At 40.8% G+C, this 24,675-nt stretch overlaps 1 protein-coding gene across 3 annotated transcripts; it reads left to right on the top strand.

Moving 5' to 3' along the window:
• The first annotated feature begins 51 nt into the window (after nt 1-51).
• Nucleotides 52-24,425, top strand: LRRC66 (leucine rich repeat containing 66). Of its 3 annotated transcripts, none has more exons than XM_019470160.2 (6): nt 52-349; nt 2,011-2,069; nt 2,334-2,834; nt 14,639-14,808; nt 20,556-20,748; nt 21,950-24,425. In XM_019470160.2, exons 3-6 carry the CDS (start codon nt 2,339-2,341, stop codon nt 24,184-24,186), a joined length of 3,096 nt encoding a protein of 1,031 aa, XP_019325705.2. In that variant the 5' UTR covers nt 52-349; nt 2,011-2,069; nt 2,334-2,338; the 3' UTR covers nt 24,187-24,425. The 3 variants fall into 3 exon arrangements, with proteins under 3 accessions (XP_019325705.2, XP_019325722.2, XP_019325714.2); XM_019470177.2 differs by having other exon boundaries at nt 20,559-20,748; XM_019470169.2 differs by lacking the exon at nt 2,011-2,069.
• Nucleotides 24,426-24,675: the final 250 nt, after the last annotated feature.

Below are 24,675 nucleotides of genomic sequence, written 5' to 3' on the forward strand. Positions count from 1 at the left end.
GGATTTAATTATAGCTTGATAATACTTAAATACATTGGTATTTGTATAATCTCTCTGGAATCCCGGAGCTTACAGTTCGAAGCTGTCCAGTTCCTGTCTGGACAGTCCTACCCTCTGTGCATTGCAGAATGTCTCTCGAGTGGCTCCTCCCTCAGTGTTCCAGGGGAATATGTGCCCTGTCACTGTGGCAAGAGGCCAGAGCCTGAAGGATGAAAGGGCGAAGGTTTGCCACGGGGTGGGCAGACAGGCTCCAAAGGCAGATGGGTGGAGCCTCAAAGGCTCAGGTCTAAATCCCCACCTGGCTAGATCCAGATAGAAGACTGTTGGCACACTACCTAAGAACCACAAGGTATGCCTTAGAAACTGTTACCGTTGTTGCCTTCCTCCTACACCTTCCTCCTACAACTACCTTCTGCTTTTGTCTTTTAATTGTTTTCACTTCTTTCTTTAAGAATTGCCTCTTTGGTTTCTGTTGTACTTTGTTTCTTCTACTGTCTTCTCCCTCTCTCACCCTCTGACACACCCAGTATCTCTAACTGCTTCCTCATACTTAGCCTTGAATGTGTCCATTTAAAGACTGACATTTTACCTAATTGTGTCCAGTTTCGTCGGAAAGTTTTTCTGGAGTTCACTGTGGTTCCTTACCTAATACACAGAAGTTTGTAGTATATATAATTTTTCTTTATAAATTAGCATCTTTCACTTTAAGACCTAAAATTATCCTTATCTTTTTTTTGAATTCAAATCTATTAGTATATAAATCTCTTCAACTTTGAAGGAACCAGGTCAATGAAAATCTAACTTACGCCCCCATAAGTATTTTTCAATCACATGTTTCTCAAGTAATGTGCCTGTGAATAATGACTAAATTTTTTTTATTGTTCATATTGTTACATTAACTTGGTATACAATTGTATTTACAATGACTGCAGCTTTGAATACAGAAACAAATATCTTTCTGGCTGTACAGATTAATTCAAGTTCTGGTATTGTCTGAGAGGCACGTTATAAAAATAAATCACTCCTCCATGCTGTAGGGCACCTTTACGCTTCGTGGCCATGTGTACCTGGATATAGGTGCCCTTCAAAAGTAGGAGAATTGACCTTGTATAAAACTAAAGTTTAAAAGTTACATGTTAAATTTCACTCCATGCACTTACTCATCCAAACAACATAGTGACAGATGACAGACTATTGAAAATATAAAACTTGGGGGACAGCAGGGAGAGATTTATATATGTAGTTCTTCTCGTCCTTAAAAAAAATCAAGAGTTTCTTTTGTGAATTGAGAGAGGGAGAGAGAGAGAAAGAAACATGGCCCTTCTGGGAGCATACAGTCTTTTGAGGAGTTTACTATCCCATTTTCTTTAAAATATTTTTGTGCATACATTTGGCCATTGTAATTTGTAGAGGCTTATTTTGAAATTTTCAGTTTCTTCTCAATCTTTGGTGAAAAAGATACGTATGTTTCTATATCTTATTACATCTTCGTGGTTCTGATGCAGAACATCCTTTTTATAACCCATTTTGTTTATGTTGCATCTAAATAATTTCAAAAGAATTTGAAAAGTTATAAAAAATTTAATGCTAAAAAATCAAGAGTCTATGTGGATCCTGAGAAACTTAACAGAAGACCATGGGGAGGGGAAGGGGGAAAAAAAGGGAGGGAAGCAAACCATAAGAGACTCTTAAAAACTGAGAATAAACTGAGGGTTGATGGGAGGGAGGGGAAAGTGGGTGATGGGTATTGAGGAAGGCACCTGTTGGGATGAACACTGGGTGTTGTATGGAAACCAGCTTGACAATAAATTTCATATCAAAAAAATAAAAAATCAAGAGTCTCCTTTGTGAGTTGAACTTTCCATCCATACAGTTCACAGTTTAGTGTAACCGGATGGCTTGTTACTCACATAATAAACCACATAGCTGATTACAGGTTGTAGATAAGCGTAATAGACTTTGCTCAGTACTAATGACCAACAAGAAAACAGAAGTCTTTAATCTTGGTAGGTTTCCCTCACTCCGAAGAAAACCACAGGCTGAATGTTCCTGGAAAAGCAGACACAGAGGTGAGGCCCAAGTGAATATGTATTTTCTGAAAAATCAGGGGAGTTCTTTAAGATGTCACATAAATGTAATTGTAGACTATAACTATAACATGTTTTTAGCTGTCTTTTTAATGCCCCAATTTCTAAGAAATCCTTCACTTAAATTGGCAATCAAGGCAAGATAATTTTCCTAAATCTTAAATTGAAAATTGAATTTTCTGTTTATTCACTGTTAATTTTTACATACGTTATTTTGAATAAGTCAATTCATTTTCCCTTCTCTAGGCATTATGAAAAACCTGCATTTCAGAGCCATAACAATGCTAATAGGTCTTTATTTTACTGGAACAATGGCAAACCCATCAAGGAAAAGCAGTATTTCATTCAATTCTGAGTGCCAACGGAAGGGATATATTCTGACAAATTGTTCTTTTACTGGAGTGCATGATACACCTGTGGACAGACCACAGACAGCAGCCACAGGGGATACAAGTGCCCATTTCTTTAGGGCTCTCTTACAGTCCCCCATGAAAAAAGGAGACTGCAATATAAAACATCTGGACCTCAGTAACAATCTCTTTTCAAAAATAACCGTAAGCCCCCTTGCACACTTCCATGCTTTGGAAATACTAAACCTCAGCAACAGTTCCCTCTGCTCCGTCTGGTTGGATCTACCCAGTCCTAAGTCACCACGGCAGAAACGCTGCAGACGCAGCTTGAGACGTGGGCTTGCATTTCTACAGCTGTTAATTCTTCGAAGAAACAAACTCCGTGACATTCCCAAGGGTAAGTACAATTTTAAAAGATGGACTAGCCCAAGAAACAATGAGTATGTGGAGAGTTCATGTTTTATGCCCATTGGAATTCCATGGTGGTTTTCAGATTTGAGGAAATAGCTGACAGTAAACCAATTTTATCAGAACAAATAAATGAGTTCCTTAGTGGAATTTCAAGTTATAATATGTGGAATTCATAGTCAATGCAATTTAATCTCCCATTATTATAACTTACATTAATGTGATGTAGATTTGTCGAGAGATACTAGGAACTATTTAAGTGCTAAATAATCAGGTTTTTAAATTACTTTATCATATACATGTTACTTAATATAGAAAAGCACTAAGGAATAACTAGTTCATATACTTTCAATATTTAGCACAATTCAAATTAAGTATGTTGCCATATTTATAATTTTTCTTTTCTTAGAATACATTTTCTGCTTGTCTAGTTGCCCTCCAAATGTAGACTAGAAATATGCTGATGTTATATAATCAATATGTACAGTTTCTGATTCAGATCAAAATCAGAATTCTTCATCCTGGTTTCTAACAGGATACTCCACATATCCTGCTGTTATAATAAATTTTCATCCATTCTGACATTCAGTAGTCTACACGTTGGAGCTCTTTAAGGAATCACCAATGTTTTAATAAGAAAATGTGTCAGATTCATAATCCCTAGCTTCCTTTGCCATTTTTTATATTCAAGAGTGCTAAAACAATTTCCTTTCCTTGTTTGTTTTTAGGCTTGGTCACTGTTTGCTAAGTACTTACTTTATATGAGACACTATACTAAAAAAGAAAGTGTAAGGATATTGTCATTTTTTTCCTCCATCCCAAATTATGCATATTTAATTTTTCTTATTTTCAATTCTTTCATATTTTCATTGATTTGCTCTTTCTCCAGCTTCTGGTCTGTTTTAAGCATCATTTTGAAAATAATAGCCTGGCAAGTGAAGGAATGATTATCCCAGGCACCATATCAACAGAATTGTGTAAGAAGGGGGAGGAGTCTCCTTTCCCTAAGCTTTTCCATAAAAGCAATTTGCAGGATTTTCAGTGTAAAGTATAAACTAATTGCAACTTATTTTATAATTTTTTGTATTATTATTTTTAAAAAACCTATTATTTGTAGAGCATTAGGAATTAAAAATTTTTTAAACTGAAGACCCTCGTGTAACACAGTTGATCCTTGAACAATGCAGTTTGAAGTATGCAGGCCCACCTATACATGGATTTTTTAAATATATAAATACAGTAGAGTACTGTATATCTTTTCTTTTTTATGGCTTTCTTAATAACGTTTTCTCAATATTACTTTATTGTAGGAATATAGTATATAATACATATAACATACAAAATATTATTTGACTTTAAAAAAAAATTTTTTTAATGTTTTATTTTTGAGACCGAGAGAGAGACAGAGTGTGAGTGGGGAGGGGCAGAGAGAGAGGGAGACACAGAATCCAAAGCAGGCTCCAGGCTCTGAGCTGTCAACACAGAGCCCGACGCGGTGCTTGAACCCACGAACTGTGAGATCATGACCTGAGCTGAAGTCTGATGCTTAACCGACGAGCCACCCAGGCACCCCTATTTGACTTTCTTTTATGGGTAAGGCTTCCAGTCAATGACAGGCTTTTAGTAGTTTGGGGGGAGTCAAAGTTATATATAAACTTTTTACTGTGCTGGGGGTCAATACCCCTAAATCCTGTATAGTTCAAGGGCCAACTGTATATATTAAGGTCTTTCTTTATGTGTATATAGATATTTTGCTTTCAAAGTTGGATCATACTTTGCATAATATTTAATAATTCATATTTTCATATCACAGTATATTTTGAACATCTTTATATAATTAAGGAATCTCAAAAATAATATTTTAAATAACTGAATAGCTTTTATATGTACATATGTTATAATTGGATCGATCAAACAATATTTAGACTATTTCCATTTTGCTTGCTATAACTCTTTGATCATCATTATAGCTACATATATCCATATGATATAGCATATTTTTTAGCTAGTATGGTATATGTGAATTTCAACCCCACAAATTCAATTGTACTAACCTTCTATTGTCTATAAGTCAACATAATTTCTGATTCTGAGCCCCCATTCAGTTGAGGGTGGGATATAGAGATACTTGCACTTGACATCAGTCTTTCATGGGCTTTCCTCTGCCTTTCTCCAAATTTGTACCACAGCTCTATCTAGAATCTTCTACTCAGACAAGGCATCAAAGTATCTGTGTGTGTGTTTGTGCATATGTGTGTGTGTGTGTGTACATGAGTGTGTATGTGTGTGTGTGTGTATGTGTGTATCCCTTACTCCTGTCAGGCAGAGAACATTAAAATTTTTCAGTTTGGAGAAGATTCTTCCCACTTTTTATTTTTTTTAAACCCTCTGTCTAGGGGCACCTGGGTGGCTCAGTCGGTTGAACGTCCAACTCTTGATTTCAGTTCAGGTCATGACCTCACAGTTTGTGAGTTCAAGCCCTGCATCAGGCTCTGTACTGACAGCACGGAGCCTGCTTGGGATTCTCTGTCCCTCTCTCTGCCCCTCCCCCGCTCTCACTCTCTCTCAAAATAAATAAATAAATAGACTTAAAAAAACACACACACTCAACAACCTCTATCTAGATCTAGAAATTCTTTTCCTCTAAAGGTTTAGGCCTTTAGAAAACAAAAACCAGAAAGACTTGTAGACTCCTCTACTTTCTGCCCCCCACTGTGACTCCCTGGGGTCAGAACCTACCTTCTGCTTGAATGGGGAGAAATGGAAAGAGAGAAATAGAGATAAAAGATTAATATCTCAAAATATTACCCCACCACTGAACATATCTCCTTAAGGCGGACAAATTCCCCAGAGCTAATTAGAGGTTGGAGGGAATACAATTCCATTTAGGACCCAACACCCCTGTAAGATGCACATACAGCCCATCTTTGTTTTCCAAGTTCAATTTCTGCCTCCCAAAATACCAGGAAAAATATTAAACTTGCAAAGGAGGGAAAAATGTGAAATGAGCAAATCCTGTGTCTGAGTTTCTATTAGAAGTCTAGCAAATGCAACCATAGAGAGATTAATGAAACCAATAGATGATGGAAGACCAATGTAAGCCCTGAATCTAACTGGATATAATTCAGAGTTCTTTTATCCATAGCATTGTGTGATTTGAATTATTTTCCCATAATCATCATACATTTCAGTTGAGTCCCCTGTAACATCCTTTTGCTGTTCTGGGATTCTGTAACTGTGGTTTACTGACTCTGATTTTGAAATCCTATCTTGGGGAGAAAAAGCTGGTAAATGAGAGGTGCTTCCTAGAGTACCATTCTATTTCTGACCTCCCCTTTTTTTTATTCCTTTGTTTAACCCTATTTAAAGGTAACATTTGGGGGTGCCTGGCTGACTCAGTAGAGCATGCTGCTCTTGATCCTGGGGTTGTAAGTTTGAGCCCTACGTTAAAAAAAAAAAACAAAAAAAAATTTTTTTTAAAGGTAACATCTGGATAATGTAATTTACTCATAGAATTGTTGTGAGGATTAGTAAAGGAAAAAATGTATTTCCAGAACCTAACTTAACATGGTATTTGGCATAATAAATGGTAGCTATTAAAGTGTGTGAAAAGTCCTTTGTATACTTGTAAAGTGCTTTGCAAATATTAGTTATTTTTACTCTCTTGGCACAAGTTGAGAATAGCAGTCTATTTAGAAACAAATTGTAATTATAAATTCCGTTTTGTCTAAATCTCAAGCTATCTTTTGAAATGTTAAATAACTATTGTAGTAGATGGAACCCCTAGCCCACTATAATTCACAAGCAGAGAATCATTTGTGTTTAACTATTTATATAAGTGCTTGCACTCATCTAAAAGAATAATAAATTAGAGGTTCTCAGAAAGTAGCAATCAAGCAACTGGCCTGTAACACATGCGTACTTTTATAAATCATGCCTCACGACTTAAAATGGTGACAGTTTATAGAACCAATGAAAAGTTGCTTTCAGGAAAGCCCACCTTTGGACACTGACTAACCCAGTGTCAACTGATCGCCTATCTTCAGAATCACATGTGATGTCACCCACAAGCTTCATGTTGGGAAAAACACCCAGAGGAGGTGCCAGCCAATGCAATTTACAAAACGGTAGCTAGCCGTGACTTTAACCTTACTAATGATGCCAGCCTTCCTCCTATATTTTTGGAATGCAGCATTAATAACAGAAAAATCAGTTTTAAAACATTTACAACAGTGGAATCAATCTCCAGTTATACTATCCCACCTTCATCACGTGACTGGAGTGCCTGGAAATGTCTAAGGGCCAACATTTTACTGGGATTCCAATTAGGTTGACCAGATTTGACAGCCTGACATTAACACACTAAAACTTTGTTTGGTAAAAACAAAAGTATGTTGTATTCTTTTAAATTTTTTTAAATGTTTGTTTAGTTTTGAGAGACAGAGAGAGCCTGACTGGGAGAAGGGCAGAGAGAGAGGAAGACACAGAATCCGAAGCAGGCTCCAGACTCTGAGCTGTCAGCACAGATCCTGACAAGGGGCTCGAACTCATGAATCGTGAGATTGTAACCTGAGCTGAAGTCAGATGCTTAACCTACTGAGCCACCCAAGCAACCCTAGTACTCTTTTAATTTTTAGGGAATTGAATATTGCCTGCTGATTGTTATTGGATTATGGAAATACCAACAAGCTGTATTCTCAAAACCAAGTCGGGTTCTAAAATAACAAAATGAAATGTATCTCATTAAGCTAAGAGGGCAAGGTCTTTGGCTCATGTATATAAAATAGACCACATTGAGGGCTGACCTTATAAATCAATACCTGTCTAGGACCATTCCAGACTCTTCCAATTCTTAATACTCTTTGAACTCAAAGCAATAACCCCTGAATATCATTGTTTTACATTATCAAGTTATCACTCTTAGGAGAGCATTTAAGAAGTTGATAGTCCAAAGGAATGTTTCTAAGGCAATTTAATGTCTGGGCATACCTTCTGTGGTCTTGCTTCTAATAGACACTGAAATAATTTCTTGGAAATAATAAAACACCTCTGGCTTCTTAAATGCAAAGGCTGGGGCGCCTGGGTGGCGCAGTCGGTTAAGCGTCCGACTTCAGCCAGGTCACGATCTCGCGGTCCGTGAGTTCGAGCCCCGCGTCAGGCTCTGGGCTGATGGCTCGGAGCCTGGAGCCTGTTTCCGATTCTGTGTCTCCCTCTCTCTCTGCCCCTCCCCCGTTCATGCTCTGTCTCTCTCTGTCCCAAAAATAAATAAAAAACGTTGAAAAAAAAAAAAATGCAAAGGCTAATCAGATTCCTGGCTCCCATGGCTTATGTGATCATCAGAAAGCAGTTCAATAAATAATTCCATCCCCACAAAAGTGCCTCCATATTTTCTTCCCAGTGTTTGACTCTAGCCTCCTGAAACATGGAATCTACCCTCTGATGTCCAAGCCCCAGCCATGAATGTACTTCTCAGCCTCTTTCATTCACCTGAGCATCCCCTCAACATTGATTCACATGCTAAATTTTTAAAAGAACATATTTTCCCCCATCAAGAAACACAGACAAGTATCTTATTTTTTTAATATAATTTATTGTCAAATTGGCTTACATACAACACCTAGTGCTCATCCCAACAAATGCCCTCCTCAATGCCCATCACCTACTTTCCCCTCTTCCCCACCCCCCATCAACCCTCAGTTTGCTTTCTGTATTTAAGAGTCTCTTATGGTTTGCCTCCCTCTCTGTTTGTAACTATTTTTCCCCCTTCCCTTCCCCCATGGTCTTTTGTCAAGTTTCTCAAGATCCATATATGAGTGAAAACATATGATATCTATCTTTTGCTGACTGACTTATTTCACTCAGCATAATACCCTCCAGTTCCATCCATGTTGCTGCAAATGGCATGATTTCATTCTTTCTTGTTGCCAAGTAGTATTTCATTGTATATATAAGCCACACCTTTATCCATTCATCAGTTGATGGACATTTTAGGCTCTTTCCATAATTTCACAGCCAAGTATCTTGGAGTTTACTCAAATTTCCCAACTCTGTCTTGGGAGACCCTAAACAAACAAAGTCATTTATAGGACCCGCACTAGTTCTTTCCATAAAATTAAACCTTAATTCTCTAAAATTGGAAGTAGGTGGAAATTCTCCACGTAGGAGGCATAACTGAACTCAACAGTCTTAATTCCCATCTACAGAAGTTTTCCTTCCTCTTGGGGATCTTAGCTTGATATTATGAAGGGAATCAAATAAGGGGGTATCCTCGTAACTCTCTGCCTTCAAAATCCCCACACACCCCCCCCCTTATGCTTAGGATGTTCTGGTCCCACCCTTCTTATTTACTCTTATACTCTTCTATGCTTCTATACTTCTTGTATTAATTAACATAAGTATTAGACTTCTGTTAATTGACCTTAAACAAGTCACTTAAGCTATGAAAAACTGCTTGGTTCTTATTTTTAACTGAAGATAATGGCATATACAGGGAGGATGCGAGGGTTAGAGATGGTGTTTGTAAATACTTGAACACACAGAGTGATGGTGTATGTAAAATATTTCTCAGTCCCTGGGACACAATAGGTGCTCAAAAATGGCAGTACCCCTCTAGTGCCTTTTGATCACCTTGAGGCTCTAATTCTATTTCCCATCCCAGTCTTTGCTATGATGGTCACTTCTGTGATTTGAGGCACAATGGGTAACTGAGGGTGATTTCCCTTCTCTTTCTGCAAAAGTTCAGAGTTTATGTGAAGTTCAGAGCACTCATCAACAATCTTGTCCCCGCTGCTCAGGCTTCTGTAAGTCTAGACATTGTTGGAGCCTCCTGCTTCTCCATGTTCTGAGCACTCTTTTGATCCGTCCTCTGACTTTCTGAACCACCCTGATCTGCGAGACCATCACCACTATCAAGATAAGGAATTATCCATCACACCCAAAAGTTTCCTCGTGTCTCTTCATAATCTATCTTTCCTACTCATCCTCTCTCCTCTGCCCAAGTAGCCACTGATCCCCTTTCTCACACTATAGATTTGTTTACATTTTCTAGAATTTTATATTAATGCAATCCTATGATATGTACTTTTATTTTGGGTATGGCTTCTTGCATTCAGCATAATTATTTTGAGATTCATCCATGGTGTTGTATGTATTAAAAGTCCATTCCTTTTCAGTGACAGAATTCCATTGTGTGGATATGCGTTTACCGGTCAGTGGACAGTTAGGCTATCTTTGTTAGCTATTATAAATAAAGATGCTAGCTAAAGGGTTGGAGAAAGATAAAGCATTAGATAAACACTAGTCAAAAGAAAAGTAGAGGAGGTACATTAATTTTAGACAAAGGAGACTTGAGCATAAGGAAAATTATCAGGGATCAAGCACTACATAAAGGGGATAAAGGGGCCAATTTTTGAAGAAGACATAATAACTTTAAACATGAATGCACCTAACAGAGAATCAAATATGTGAGGAAAAAACTGACAACTGAAAAGAAAAATAGACAAATCTGCTGTAGCTGGAGACTTCCAACACTCGCCTGTCAATTGATAGATTAAGCAGGCAAGTAATCAATGAGGATGCAGTTGACTTGAATATCACCACCAATCAACTTGATCTAATTGACATGTATACAATACTCCCTCCAACAACAGTAGAATACACATTTTTTTCAAGCTTCTACGAAACATTTACCAAGACAGACCATATTCTGGTCCATAAAACCCATCGTAACAAACTTGAATAAACAGAAATCATGCTTCCTAAACTCCACATATAAGTGAAATCATATGGTATTTGTCTTTCTCTGACTGACTTATTTTGCTTAGCATAATACACTCTAGTTCCATCCATGTCATTGAAAATGGCAAGATTTCATTCTTTTTGATGTCTGAATAATTGTCCATTGTGTATGTGTGTGTGTGTGTGTGTGTGTGTATAGTGTTACTCTATATAGAGTGTGTTTGTGTATGTGTATACTTTGCAAAATATACTCTCAGATTACAATGGAATTAAACTAGAAATCAGTAACAGAAAGCTGCAAAACCCTCAAATCTCTGGAAACTAAACAACACATTTCTAGATAAGACATGTATCACAGAAGAAGTCTCAAGAAGGATTTGAAAATATTTTAAGCTAAGTGAAATGAAAATGCACTTATCAAAATATGTGGGATGTGGCAAAAGCAGTGGCTAGAGGGAAATTTATAGCATTAAAACCACCCATTGGAAGAAAAGTCTAAAATCAATAATGTAACTTTCCACCTAGGGAAATTAAAGAAATGAGATCAATGTAAACCTAAAGCAAGCAGAAGAAAAGAAATAATAGAAATTGCAGCAGAAATCAATGAAATTTAAAACAGTTAAAATCCACAAAACCAAAATGTGTTTCTTTGAAAAGATAAATAAAATTGATAATCCTCTAGCCAAGCTAACCAAGAAAAAAAATAAGACACAAATGGCCAGTCTCAGACGTAAAAGAGGGATCATCACTACTGTTTCTATTGATGTTAAAAGAATAATGAAACAAAGTCTTTGTGGCCAATATATGCTTTCATTTCTCTTGGGAAAATAACCTAGGCATAGAATGGCTGATTTGTATGTTAAGTAGATGTTTAACTTTTGAAGAAATTGCCAGTGTTGTATGAAGTCACAGTGTCATTTTAAATTCCCACTAGCATTATGTAAGAATTTCAGTTGTCCTACATCCTTACCCACACGAAGTATGGTCAATCTTTTTAATTAAGCCATACTAATTAACTATTAAGCTTTTAGTGTTCTTTATATATACTGGATATAAGACTTTTCACAGATACGTGATTTGCAAATATTTTCTCCCAGTCTGTGGCTTGAGTATTTATTATTTTAACAATGTCTTTCAAAGAGCAGAATTTTTAATTTGGGGGAAGTACAGTTCATCTGTTAGCATATAAATTGTGTTTTGGTGTCATATCTAAGATATCTTTGCCTAATCCAAAGTCACAAAGATATTTCCCCTATATTTTCTTCTAGAAGTTTTATAACTTTACTTTTTTACATTTTAAGTTTATGATCTATTTACATGTAGGTTTAAATATAGGTTTCACAGCTAGGTTTATGATAGTTTTAAAATAGTCTGGGTTAATTTTTGTACATAGTATGAATAGCATATAGAAGTTTTAAAGATATGCAATTATTCCAGTGCCATTTGCAGGAAAGACTATTTTTTCCATCCTTTAACATGTATCCTATTCATGTTTTCATAGTTAAAGTGGGTTTCTTGTAGGAATCATACAGTTGACCCTTGAATTTTTATCCAAAAGGAGTATCTCCGCCTTTTAATTGGTGTTTTTAGACTATTATTTATGCCTATCATATTTATATTTTTTTCCATTTGTTCCTTCTATTCTTAGTTCCCCCTTTTCCCTTTGCCTATTTTGCATTAATGGTGTATTTTTGAAATTAATCCTCTTTATCTGCTTTCTAGCCATAATTCTTTGCTGTTGCTGTGCTGTTTTAGGGGTTGCTTTGGGGCTTTTGATATACATCCTAACATCACGGTCTGTTTTTTATGTGGTATTATACCACTTGCCTGTAACACAAGAAACTTACAACAGTATTCTTTCATTTAATTTTCCCTGATCTTTGTGCTAGTATTGCCATTCATTTTGCCACTACATATGTTATACTATTTTTTCTTTAAACATGGGCCTGCCCGTGTCTTTTTTTTTTTTTTTTTTTTTTTTTTTTTATGAAGTGTCCATGGTTAAACAGTAATGGTTACGAGATCTGAGTTTCAATCCGAGCTCCACAGCTCCACCTACTATGACATTAGGCAAGTTCCTAACTTCACTGTGCCTAGGTTTTGTCATTTACAAGATGGTAACAGCTCCCAGGGCTTTATGAGGCTCAAAAGGACATGTTTGTGACATGCTTAGGGCATAAAGAGAGTGTACAATTACATAGGAGTTTTACAATGATTTCTTCCCTCCACTGGACTCCTAGGGTACACGTTCAATTCAGTTAAGCAGTGAGTTACTATAGGGAACTATGGGCTCACATCCATATATAGGCCAGGTAGGCGTCATGACAATGTTAAGGAAACTATAGTTGCTTTCATATTGGTGTCTTATGCTGCATTTTTTTTTCTCGCAGACCCATATGTTTGTAAATGAAAATGTGTAGGAATATTCTTCACGAAGAAACATATTTTTTTCCAGGGGTTATATTCAAAATACTTAACAACTGGACTGTAGCCTGGGCTTTCCAGTTGCATGCCTCCTGGCCATCGTGATGGAGCAGAGTCCTGCTTTGGTGGGGGGTGGACATTGCGGGGGAGGGGACTCACTGAGGTGCCTAGGGTCATGTGGCATCACAGGAGAGCTCCGCAATCATTATTTACAAACCAATATGGAAGCACTTCTTAGTAGCATCTGCCAGCTGAATATCAGCCTTGGTTCTCTCCCATTTGTTTTTTTTTTTTTAAACAGGCAGCTTCTTGGCCTATCCTTTGTTTTCCCGGTTTTAATAGAGGCGTGAGTACAAAGAAATCATCTTCTGTAAGTGTCTGCCCCATCTAAAGCAGGCAGCCCTCATTTGGCTCTCACCAAACACTGTCTTGTGCCGGTTGGAACTTCAGCTTTTTCAAGAGAAGCTAGAAATGCAAATTTTTGTATTGCATCTTTATTGTTAGTTCAATAATTTTTAAATCTCTGAGAAGGTCAAACACCGTAATCTCTGGCTTATTGAATACATATTATATTCCAGGCATGGCAGGAGTTCACAAAGATGTGAATTCTGCCCTGAAGGGACTGGTCACCTAATGGAGAGGCTGACGGACAAATAACAGTTACTTTTATAGTAGGATGGTGAGGATGTAGCTGCCTGTATAACTGGTAACTTTTTCTTGTATGTCTTATCACTCAGTCAGACACAAGGGCTCTATGCTCTATTTGTCCTCAGCACTATGTGCCTTGCTGTTAATGTTTTGATTGAGCTGTCCTCCTGATCTCTTATTTCACCTGTATGGCTGATGTGAACATACGATAACATGGATGGACAGCTATTTGAAGTAAGTCATCCTCTCTCTGCATGGTCAGTCTGATTACGAGGTCCTTGCAGACAGTACAGAGGAACAAACCCTTCTGGAATTGAACCAACCTGCTCTATTAGGTAGTAGTTGGTTAAAGACTCAAAGTACATGTGAGAACAGAGTGGAAGGAAACGTGAAAATGAAGGGCTGCCTTATGAGACTCAGACGAGTAATCGAATTTGGAAGTCTGCGAGGACAGGCACCTCCTTCTCCGCCTTTATTTTCTGGACCAAATGGGCCTCCTGGTTACTCTCTGGAGTCAAGTGAAATACAAAGACAGAGACCAAAACCCAGTTAGATTATTTTGTCAGAAAACAAAATCTAGCTACAACTTACTACCTATGAAACATACATGAATGCCTAGTAATGTTCATAGTATCAACAATACCTCTGGAGTGTTCCTAGTACTGATCGTTTGGTTCATCTCCTTCCTGGGCTTTTTCTCTGCTTGCTCAGAACATATGTATCTGGTTTGCATGTGGCTTTTTCCCCAAGAACGTTGGAATCCTACTCTCTGTTGCTCTGCAACTTGACCTTTCCCCTCCTGCTCCCTCGGTCCCCCCTTCTCTTTCAGACGGAACAGTATGTTGGGGTACAGCTGTACCGTGCTTTGTCCAGCCACCTCTCCACTGAGAACCACGTAGGGTGACTCCACTTTTTCACCATGATAAACAATGCGACAGTAAATATCACCCATTTATATTTTAATTTGCTTTTTATTTTTAACAGGACTGTGGAAACTGAAGTCATTACAGAGTTTGGACCTGTCGTTCAATGGGATATCACAGATAGGTTTGTCTGACTTTCGTAACTGCCTACGGCTGGAGAACCTCAACTTAAAGAGCAACAAAATATTCAGAATTCATCCAGGAGCCTTCAAGGACCTCAAGAAGTTACAGGTTATAAAATGACTTTTAGAGTATTCTAATATGTAGCCATATGGGCAATTACATTAGAAGAATATTTCTATTGAAATATTCCCCATACCCAGGAGTACTGGCTGTTAGTCAAAAAGGATAAGTCTATTTAAGCATCTGACTTCGGCTCAGATCATGATCTCACGGTTTGTGAGTTCGAACCCCACGTTGGGCTCTGTGCTGACAGCTCGGAGCCTGGAGCCTGTTTCGGATTCTGCATCTCCCTCTCTCTGTTCCTCCTCTGCTCTCACTCTGTCTCTCTCTCTCTCAAAAATAAAGATTAAAAAAATAATTAAAAAAATTTTTTTTTAAAAATCAAATGCCTCAGTCATGGACATGAGTGTTATTCAAACATATTACCCAGCACCAAGAATTGGCACATTATTTTTCTAAATCAAACTAAACCCAGTTCCAAGTTACCACTTACCAGCTGGCAAGAAATTAAATTGGAGTTATAATCGAGGCCCCCTCCCTGAGCTGCAAGGTGGGTCAAAGGTCACTGGGGTCTTGTGCAATCTGGAGCACTTGGGGAGGTTCCCCTGAGCCACGCTGGTCAATGCTGAGATGTCAGCAACCCAGGATGACATGGGGCCCTGAAGGCCTGTGACACTGTTGCTTCCAAACCCAAGCTGGGCACTAAATACAAAAATGATAGTAACAACAGCTCATGCTTGTACATTACTTACCACATGCCACATACTGTTCTGCACGTTAGACCCATCCATCCTGGAGTCTCTACGTCACATTTTGGAGCCAGAACACCTGTCTCTCAGGCACTTTGCAATGAATCTCACTGAAGAACTGACAGCTGGGAGGGGGAAGCATCCCAAAGCCCTGCTCTGGGCCCGGCAGCTTCCATCCCTTCCCCAAGCACTGTCCTCCACCTCCCTCTTCTCTGAGGGATATTGTAAAATCCTCCCACAGTACTCCTTTAGAGAGGCCGAGGGGCCTCCAGTGTGACATCTAGCGATGTCTCAGGAAGAGACTTAGTGCCCCGTATCCTCTGTCACCCTCACTCTTCATGTAGGCCAGCATCGTTCGAGAGAAACACACTGTGAGCCAGGTATGCAGTTTTAGGGGCTCTAGTCACTAGATTCAGAAAGTAAAAATAAGTAGGTGAATTTCATTTAGTAATACATATTTTTATTATTTAAAAAAAATTTTTTAATGTTTATTTTTGAGAGAGAGACAGAGCGTGAGTGGGGGAGGAGCAGAGAGAGGGAGACACAAAATCCAAAACAGGCTCCAGGCTCTGAGCTGTCAGCACAGCACCCGACACGGGGCTTGAACCCCCGAACCGCGAGATCATGACCTGAGCCGAAGCCGGATGCTCAACCAACTGAGCCACCCAGGTGCCCCTGGTAAAATATTTTTTAACCTGGTATACCCAAATATTATTTTTTACAAATATAAAGTTATGTAATCAATATAAAAATTATTAATGAGCTATTTCACATTGTTAAACCCTGGTGTATATTATTCACACCCATATCCCAATTTAACTAGTCACAGGTCAGTGCTCTAAAGCCACATGGATGGTTAGTGGCCGTCAGATTAGACAGCAGCACCATAGCTGATTTTTCCCAATTTTATGAGAAGTGTTATTCAAATATTGCTGCAAGACAAATTTCCAACTGCCCCCTTTCAACCAGGGTCCCCCAAGTCCCTCCGCTATTGAAGGGAGACCAGTAAAGTGGTGGTGAGGTGAGGGGACCCTGGGGTCAGCTGCCTGAGTTGAAACCGAAGCTCTGCCACTTTGCAGCCCCACAATCTTGGGCAAGTGACCCAATGTCTCCGTGCCTCAGTTTTCTCATTTGAAAAAACAGAGATGACTTCATTCCTTTCTCATAGAATGTTGTGAGAATTAAATGTTTGAATGCACATAAAGTGCTTTGAACAGTATTTGGAATATAGCAAGCTCTTTTTTTTAATGTTTATTTATTTATTTTGAGAGAGAGAGAGGGAAAACCCCAAGCAGGCTCTGCACTGTCAGTGCAGAGCCTGATGCGGGGCTTGATCTCACGAACCACGAGATAGCGACCTGAGCCAAAATCAAGAGTCAGATGCTTGGCCGACTGAGCCATCCAGGCGCCCCAAGCTCTTTATAATCGTAGACTACATATAGAAATTCTAAAGTGGCCACGGTATCCCACTAGTTTAACATACAAATCTGCTTGTGCCACTTCTTGTTAGAACCCCTCCTAAGCTTTCGCAACAAGAGCTTGGCCCCCGCCTGCCTCTCCAGCCTCATTGCAAACCACTCTCCCCTTGCTCACTGCACTCCTTCTGTCTTCACACTAAGGCCTCCCCACTTGCTGATCCTTTGGAAGAGCTAACTCTTATGAATCCCTCCAATGTCACTTCCTCAAGGAAGCCTTCCCGGGGCCTCCAGATTGAATTAGTTGCCCATTTATATACACTTATAATATGCTATGCTTTTTCCTTATTGCATTCATCACAACAGAAATCATCATTTAGTTTTAGGGATGGTTAGTTGTTAATGCCTACCTCCCCATAATCCTTATGCTCCTTGAGGACATATGCCATAATCTATTTTGTTTTCTAGTGCTTTGCATATGTCTAATTCACAACACATATTTTAAAACACTTGTCGAGCAAAGCAATGAATAAGTAGATGATCATGAACAGGTGTATTAGTTACCTATTGCTGTGTAACAATTACTACCAATTTAGCAGTCCCAAACCCCACATTATCTCATAACTTGCGGGGTCAGGAAGCCAGGCAGGGTCCCTTGTCCTTTGCTAAGGCTACTTCAAGAGGCTGCAGTCAAGGTGTTGGCCAGGGTTGGAAGCTCACCTGAAGGTCCAGCTGGAGATGAATTCACTTCCAAGCTCATGTGGTTGTCGACAAGACTCAGTTCCTGTGAGCTGTTGAACAATTCCTTACCGGCTATCAGCCGAAGCCTGCCCTCAGTTCCATGCCATGGGGGCCTCTCCATAGAGCAGTTCACAGCATGACAACTTGCTTTAGAGCCTGAAGGACAGAGCCTGCCAGCAAGAAAAACATTACAATCTAATACAATGTGATTATGGGAGTGACATCACATTGCTTTTGCCATATTCTGTTGCTTAGAACCAAGTTACAGGCCCTGCCCACGCTCTAGGGGAGGAGACCACTCAAGGGTGTGAATACCAGGAGGCAGGATCGCTGGGGACCATCTTTGCCACAGTATTGATCAGAGCAGATGAGAAAGTGCTCCCCGATTCACCACAAATAGGTTGCCAGATTGCCTGGGAACCTCGTTTAACACACTGGATACTGATTATAAGTGTATTTGTGTATGTAATTGCCCTATGTCTGTTTTTATCTCCTGTGCATTTTTGCTGTGCTTCATTAGTGTTCCGTAGCTCGCATGCAACAGATGCTACAGGCCAACTAAAAACCAGCCCCAGGAATGTTTTCAATCCTCTGTAATTCTTGCTTCACCTGACCTGCCCAGAATCATACAATTTCTCCTTCTCCATTATCCCTTCTCCGTGTTTGGCAAGAACTCTAAAAACTGGTTTTGGAACTCGATGGATATATTTGGTACCAGAAAGCTGAATATTAAAATAGATGTTTTCTTCTTTTTCAGGAGATGTATTTAATACTTGCACTATGCTATGTGTTTTCCCGTGAGGGCATCTTTCCAGAAGCCAGTTAGATTTTTCAAAGCATACAGTCATCATCGTGTTTAGATAGAATGAGATCTATGTAAACTGACATTTCAGATTAGCATTCTGTATCTTTCCCGTTCTTCCTAGATGCAGTGATTTGTGGAGCTATATTAGGTGCCTCCCAATCTTTCTGTAACGTACACCCCTTTCAGATGTTGGTGGATGGCTTCTTTCTTTAGCCAAATTGGACTGTTCTGCTTTCATCTTTTCTCAGAAATTACTCCTCCTGAATCGTTTGATTCGTTTTCTGTCCTTGCTTCAGTTTTGTTTTCAGTCCCATGATTTGTAATATAATAAGATGCTAGGGTGACAAAAATGTAGATAATGCACTAAAAAGAAAGTAACCAGCTGAAAACCATCAGAGGATTTCACTCTGTTGCTGAGGAGGGGTACAGAAGAAAGCTATTGGTCCCAGGCCAGGCCGGGCCAAGCAAAGTGGTTTAATTTTCTCCCTATCCCCCTCCTGGTCTCCTACTTCCTATTCTTGGCAACCTTCCCTTGGGAGTCAAGACTGCTTGGTTACTCAACACTGGAAAGGTTGCCCTCACTACCTAAGTTCAGGGAGAATTCCGATTCTACCTGTAGTGGTCTTAGGAATTTATATAGCCCAAGATATCAGTGCTGTTTTTTTCCCCTGATGTTTAGAAAACAATTGACCTGGATAACATTCAGTCTCTCTGGCTTTCATCCATGGCCCACTTTCCTTTTTTTTTTTTTTTTTCCTTCCAGCAAGGTTTGCATTTTCTCTTTTACGATTTTCTGTTCTTCTAATGACTACCTGCCCCTCCTCAAGCCCCACCTCTGCCTCCCGCTGCCTCCCCCCACCCACCCAGCCCTGCACTCCAGTGCAGTGGGAGATCAGGCTCTGAGAGAGCATGTTCCAGAGTGGAAGGCGCACGGCTGTGGGGCTAGATCAGCTCTCAACTCTGCCATTTCATTCATTCATTGCTTTCTCCATTACTGAGTACCTGCCATGTACCAGGCCCTAGTAGCAGGGGCTAGGTGGTAAGTACTGTGTGACCTAGCCCAGTTTCCTCCTCTGAGGAAGCTTTGGGGAGGATTGGAGATAATGCATGTGAAGCGCCTGATGGAAGGCCTGGTACCCAGCAGCACTCGGCCAATAGTAGCTAGAGCTACACCCAACTGCTCTTCCTGCCATATCGTGTCACGGCCATATCCAACTTCAGCAGATCTGGCTCTGTGTTTCTAGAGCCACCGAATCCTTTTTGTTTCCCAGGTTCCCCTTCATTTCTTTTCTTTTTTTTTTTTTTTTTTTAATGTTTATTTATTTGGAGAGAGAACACGTGGGAGCAGGGGAGGGGCAGAGAGATTGGGAGAGAGGATCCCAAGCAGGCTCTGTGCTCACAGCGCAGAGCCCGACGTGGGGCTCCGTCTCACAAACTGTGACATCACGGCCTGAGCCAAAATCAAGAGTCAGACGCTTAACCAACTGAGCCACCCCGGCGTCTCTCCCCTTCATTTCTGATCAAACTAGAAAAATTAGTCATCTTGTGTATACTAGGTATCCATGGATGCAGGGAAATGTACTACTACCCTTGAGATAATAGTTGATGCAAAAGATCTCTCTGCTACTTCTGGTCAACCACAGTTCTATGTTCTATGCACTCATCATCCAGCATCTTCTGTCACTTTCAAGATCACAGTGCTTCTAGAAATTCTAGACCTAGTATCTAATTCTAGACCTTGATAACAACAGGAAGTCTAAGTTTTATCTAATAGTTCATATCATAGGAGAGAAGAAAGGGAATATGATTAGGCATCTAATATAGGTAGGCACAATACTTAAAGCTTTCACATTCATTTAATCCTGACAACAACCCTAGGGGGTAGGTTCCTAAAAAGTGAACAGTTTGCTGAGGCTGATAGAGTTGCTAGGGGCAGAACAGAAATTTAAACCCAGTATTCTCTAACTCTCACATCAGTGCAAAATTCATATTGCCTCCATACCAATGTACGCAATATCTGTATTGTTTATTTTGTCTCCAAATGTCTTTTATTCACAGACTGTCCTAAATTTGTTCCTTCTCAAGCAGGTTGTAGACCTCAGCAACAATGTTCTCACCACCATCCTGCCAATGATGCTCATTGCTCTAGAATTTCCCCATCTGGAGGTGGACTTGGCTGATAATCGATGGCAGTGTGACCATAGTGTGGCAGCCTTCCAAAATTTCATTTCTGAATCCTGGAGGAAAACATGGAATATAATTTGCAGCCAGTCTGTAGGTAAGTCAGTAGTGCCTCTTTTTCCTGAAATGTTCCAGCCGAACTGAAAAAAAAAAAAAAAAAAGTCCATGAAAAATTTAGTCTCATTTGAAATGGTGACAGTCTCCCTAAAGCAAAAATGTTGATTATGGCATTAAGTCAGCCACACACTGTGTCACAGAATCATCACTGCTACCTATTTCTCTCACTTCATGAATAATTTTCTTCACAGGGTCAAAGAAACCTAGTTTAAATAGCTCAGAAACAATTAGATTTGGTCAAAAACAGAAATTTCACCAGAAGAGAAAGCCCCAAAATGTCGCATTTTTATCCCAATTCTTAACAAATATTTGATCAAAGAACGAACTTTTAAAATGTGAAACATGATTATTTAAAGTGCTTGCCCCTGAAAATAACACTGTATGTTAACTATACCGGAATTAAAATAAAATAAAATAAAATAAAATAAAATAAAATAAAATAAAATACTTCCTAACCCTCTGAAAAGATATTCCTATAGATAAACAAAACATACCTATTTCAAAAATATACTTTTCTTTGATTTGTTCCCTGACACTTTCCCCAAATGCTAGACCACATTACTAGAGTTGAGCATTCTGAAAACCTTTTTTTGCCATTAACTATCTTGGCTAAAGATCCCAAACCCCTCCTGGTTGTGGGATGGGAAGTGTTTTTCAGTGAGCCCTGGGCTCTGTTCTGTTCACGGCTGCACTAAAGGACAAGCAAGGCCGTGCTTACCAGGTTTAGAAGAAATCCACGAAGACCACAGAGAAGTCTTAACGTTAGCCGTGGGAAAGATAATGGTGCACGTGGGCAGAGCCAGGGCAGGCCTTGCAGGGCCCTGATGGAACGTTCTCGGAAATGTGCGGCAGGGGAGGATGCGGAGGAAGGAGGAGCGACGCAGCTGTCCCCTCCAGTCTGGCTTCTTTCCTCCCCTGGGCAGCAGTCGGGCAAGAAGTCTAAGAAACACCCAGCCTCCTGGGCCTACGAGTAGCAGACCTAAGCCAGACAGCCACGTGCACAAGCGCAGGGAGCCGCAGACATCCTATTGGCATTAGACAGTTGCCTGATCCATCAGTAAGGCTGCTTATACGCTTCAGATGTAGTTAGGGCACTGAGGAGGACTCACGCAAGCTTCTGAAGCCACCAGAGCCCTCCTTCAGTGTCCACTCACTGTGCGTTTCCCCCACCCCACTTGCAGGGAACGAGGAGGCCTACCGGTGGACTCCCCAAAGAATTTCCAGGGACACCCGCCTTCCTCTCGTTACTATGAATCATATGAAAAGCCTCATAGCAGGCAGAGCCGAGCGGCCCCAGGAGGAACCATCCGAGCACTTTTCCACCCCGGGGAGCAAGGACCCTGCCGGCACCCACCCCAGTGAGAAGCGGAGCCGGCTGCCGAGATGGGTCAGGAGCCCCGTAAAGGAGGAGGCTTCCCAGGACCTCACCCTGGCGGTGTGCCTGGCGGTGTTCATCACGTTCTTCGTGGCTTTCTGCCTGGGGGCTTTTGCCAGGCCTTTCCTGGACAGACTGTGGCAACAGAGGTGCGGACACAAAAGGCCCAGTTCGGATAACGCGTACTCCAACGAAAGCTTCTGTATGGACATCGAAGCTGCAGGCAACACCCAGGGCCTGAGGACAGACCTGCCCCTCCGTGAGAAGCAGACCCCTGCAGGCCCCGATGCTGCTGCCCTCCCCGACGGAATTCTTTCTGGCAGCCGGCAGAGCAGGGGACCGTGCAGGTACCACAGTGGCCCTGGGAGTGGAAAGGATGACGTACTTCTGAGTGACAGCGAGGCCTGCTCCACTCTCCGAGGACAGACAAATGCCGATCATAAGGAACCAACTCCTGCAGGACAGGATCACATCTACCAGAAAGATGTTTCTGGAGAAATAAATTATGCGACGGTGGCCCAGGAAGATTCTCTCAGCGAGCACTCAGTGGGTGTCCCTGCGGCAGCTGGCAGATTGCTAACTGTCTCTGGATCAATTCATAGTGATTCGGATGAATTCAACGCACCACTCTCACAAGGAATGACAGCTTCTCTCTCTAAAATGCAAGCATGTACGAAAGCACAGAGGACTGCAGAGAACGAGAAAAGAGGGGACACCGAATGGTTACCTTCGGAGTTTTCGGAGGAAATGCAAGTGAGCATTTACACGAATCTGCTGGACACACAGCAGCAGAGGCTCACGAGGGCCAGTGCTGAGGAGGGGCTTCCTGCCTGCTCCAGCGAGGTCACACTCAGTGACCCAGGAGAGATGAACCCATCCCCACCAGTCCTTCCTCCGGGATGGGGCCGTGACCTGCGTGTCACGCCCACTAACACGGAACCAGAGCAGAAACATGCTCCTTGTGACCCTCAGTGCGAGCTGGACAGCAACTGCGATTCTGATGAAGGGTCTTTATTTACCCTCAGTTCAAGTTCAGATGATGAAAGAAATGTGACCGAAGAAGAGGCACATGGCGAAGAGAGCCACAGGGCCAGCGGGCCCCCAGAGGACAAGGACTCAGGGGTGAGGAAGGACAATGTTACATCATTAGAGGATCCTGAGGCCTACAGCACTTTCCAGAAGATTCTGGGGAAATGTGAGAATCAGGAGGATCGTTTTAAAAAACCTCTCATTTTTGGACCAGACTCTGGTTTATATGAGACTCATCTGGAAAGTGCCTCTAACACTCGTACAGTTGAGGATGCCTTGACCTTGCCTGGATCACCAGGCAATAGTCCCCTCAGGGACGAGATCGCAGGCAAGGTCACTTATGATTATGCCACAGCTCTCCAATCTGAGGCAGTAGAGTGGCAGTGCTCACTTAGAGACTTAGAATTTTTCAGTGTAGATGTCTTACCACAAAGACCATCATGTTCTCCTGAAGCTCCCTCAGATTCTGATAAGAGTGACTGTCATGAAAGAGACTCAGATATTTACAAATACGAACCTTGCATTCAGGGGAGAAACACAGCTCAAAATGATACTCCTCTCAAGGTCACTACAGGTGAAAACTTAAGACCCTCACCACAAAATCCTGAAGGGGTCAACATGAATTCCCACTCGATAGACACTGATGCAAATGAGGGGTTGATACGTCCTCTTGAGGACTATGATTCCAGGAAGGTTATAAGCCAAACTCGATTGTTACAATCCTGTGGTGACGAGCCAGCTCTTCAGTGTGAAAGAGAAGAGAGGGATTATACTGAAAACATTTCCAGGAGCCAGGGGCCGTTGTTACAAGAGCCTCCAAATGAAACCAGTTCAGTAGGAGCACAGGAGCCCTTTGGTGATAGAGACTGGGGTACATATTCACAGGAGAATGTGTCGCAGTCAGAAAAGGAGCACTGTAACGTCTCTACTCAAATGCAGACCCAGAACAACCTGTTGGGAGTTGGCTCCCTGTGTGAGGACCAGCTCTACTACGACAGAGACCAGGACATTTGAAAGTCAAACGGAACTCAAATAGCATTTTAGTATAGACCGAAGCACCGGACAGAACGGCTGAACCCATTTTAACAAATTCTGCACAAAAGACATCACAGCTTTTGAGAGGTCGATCATGAAACTACAAAGTTGGGGGGGATTCAGAGTAACTCTAAATTGGTTTTTTTTTCCCATAAGTTATGTTAAAAGAGGGACCATTTTGAAGACTAAACAGTAAATTAAAAATCAGTCTTCAAGAAGAGACGTGATATGTTTTGCACAAGGAAAAGATCCTCTGCCATTATCTTCAACTATTTCTTCCTTAGTGTGACTGTCCAATCTGGGCTGTCAGGAGCTGTGGTCTTCTGTTCATTCTCCACTTCTCTGGCATTTTCTCCTTTTCCTTTCCGACACTCCTTCCCACCTCTGCATGCCCTCTCAAAGAGCGTTCCTCAAGGATCTCTTCCCAGTTTTTCTTACACACCACTCTCCTGGGACCCCGCTGTTTCA

This window comes from Panthera pardus, unplaced genomic scaffold (assembly GCF_024362965.1).
Source record: "Panthera pardus isolate Hobbes unplaced genomic scaffold, ASM2436296v1 HiC_scaffold_13, whole genome shotgun sequence".
Taxonomy (NCBI): domain Eukaryota; kingdom Metazoa; phylum Chordata; class Mammalia; order Carnivora; family Felidae; genus Panthera; species Panthera pardus.

What these genes read in the sequence shown, in the direction of transcription:
- LRRC66 (XM_019470160.2), top strand. Translation starts at nt 2,339, where the DNA reads ATGAAAAACCTGCATTTCAGAGCCATAACAATGCTAATAGGTCTTTAT. An exon ending in ACTCCGTGACATTCCCAAGG is followed by an intron (nt 2,835 to 14,638) that starts GTAAGTACAATT and finishes TATTTTTAACAG; the next exon opens with GACTGTGGAAACTGAAGTCA. An exon ending in AATTTGCAGCCAGTCTGTAG is followed by an intron (nt 20,749 to 21,949) that starts GTAAGTCAGTAG and finishes CCCCACTTGCAG; the next exon opens with GGAACGAGGAGGCCTACCGG.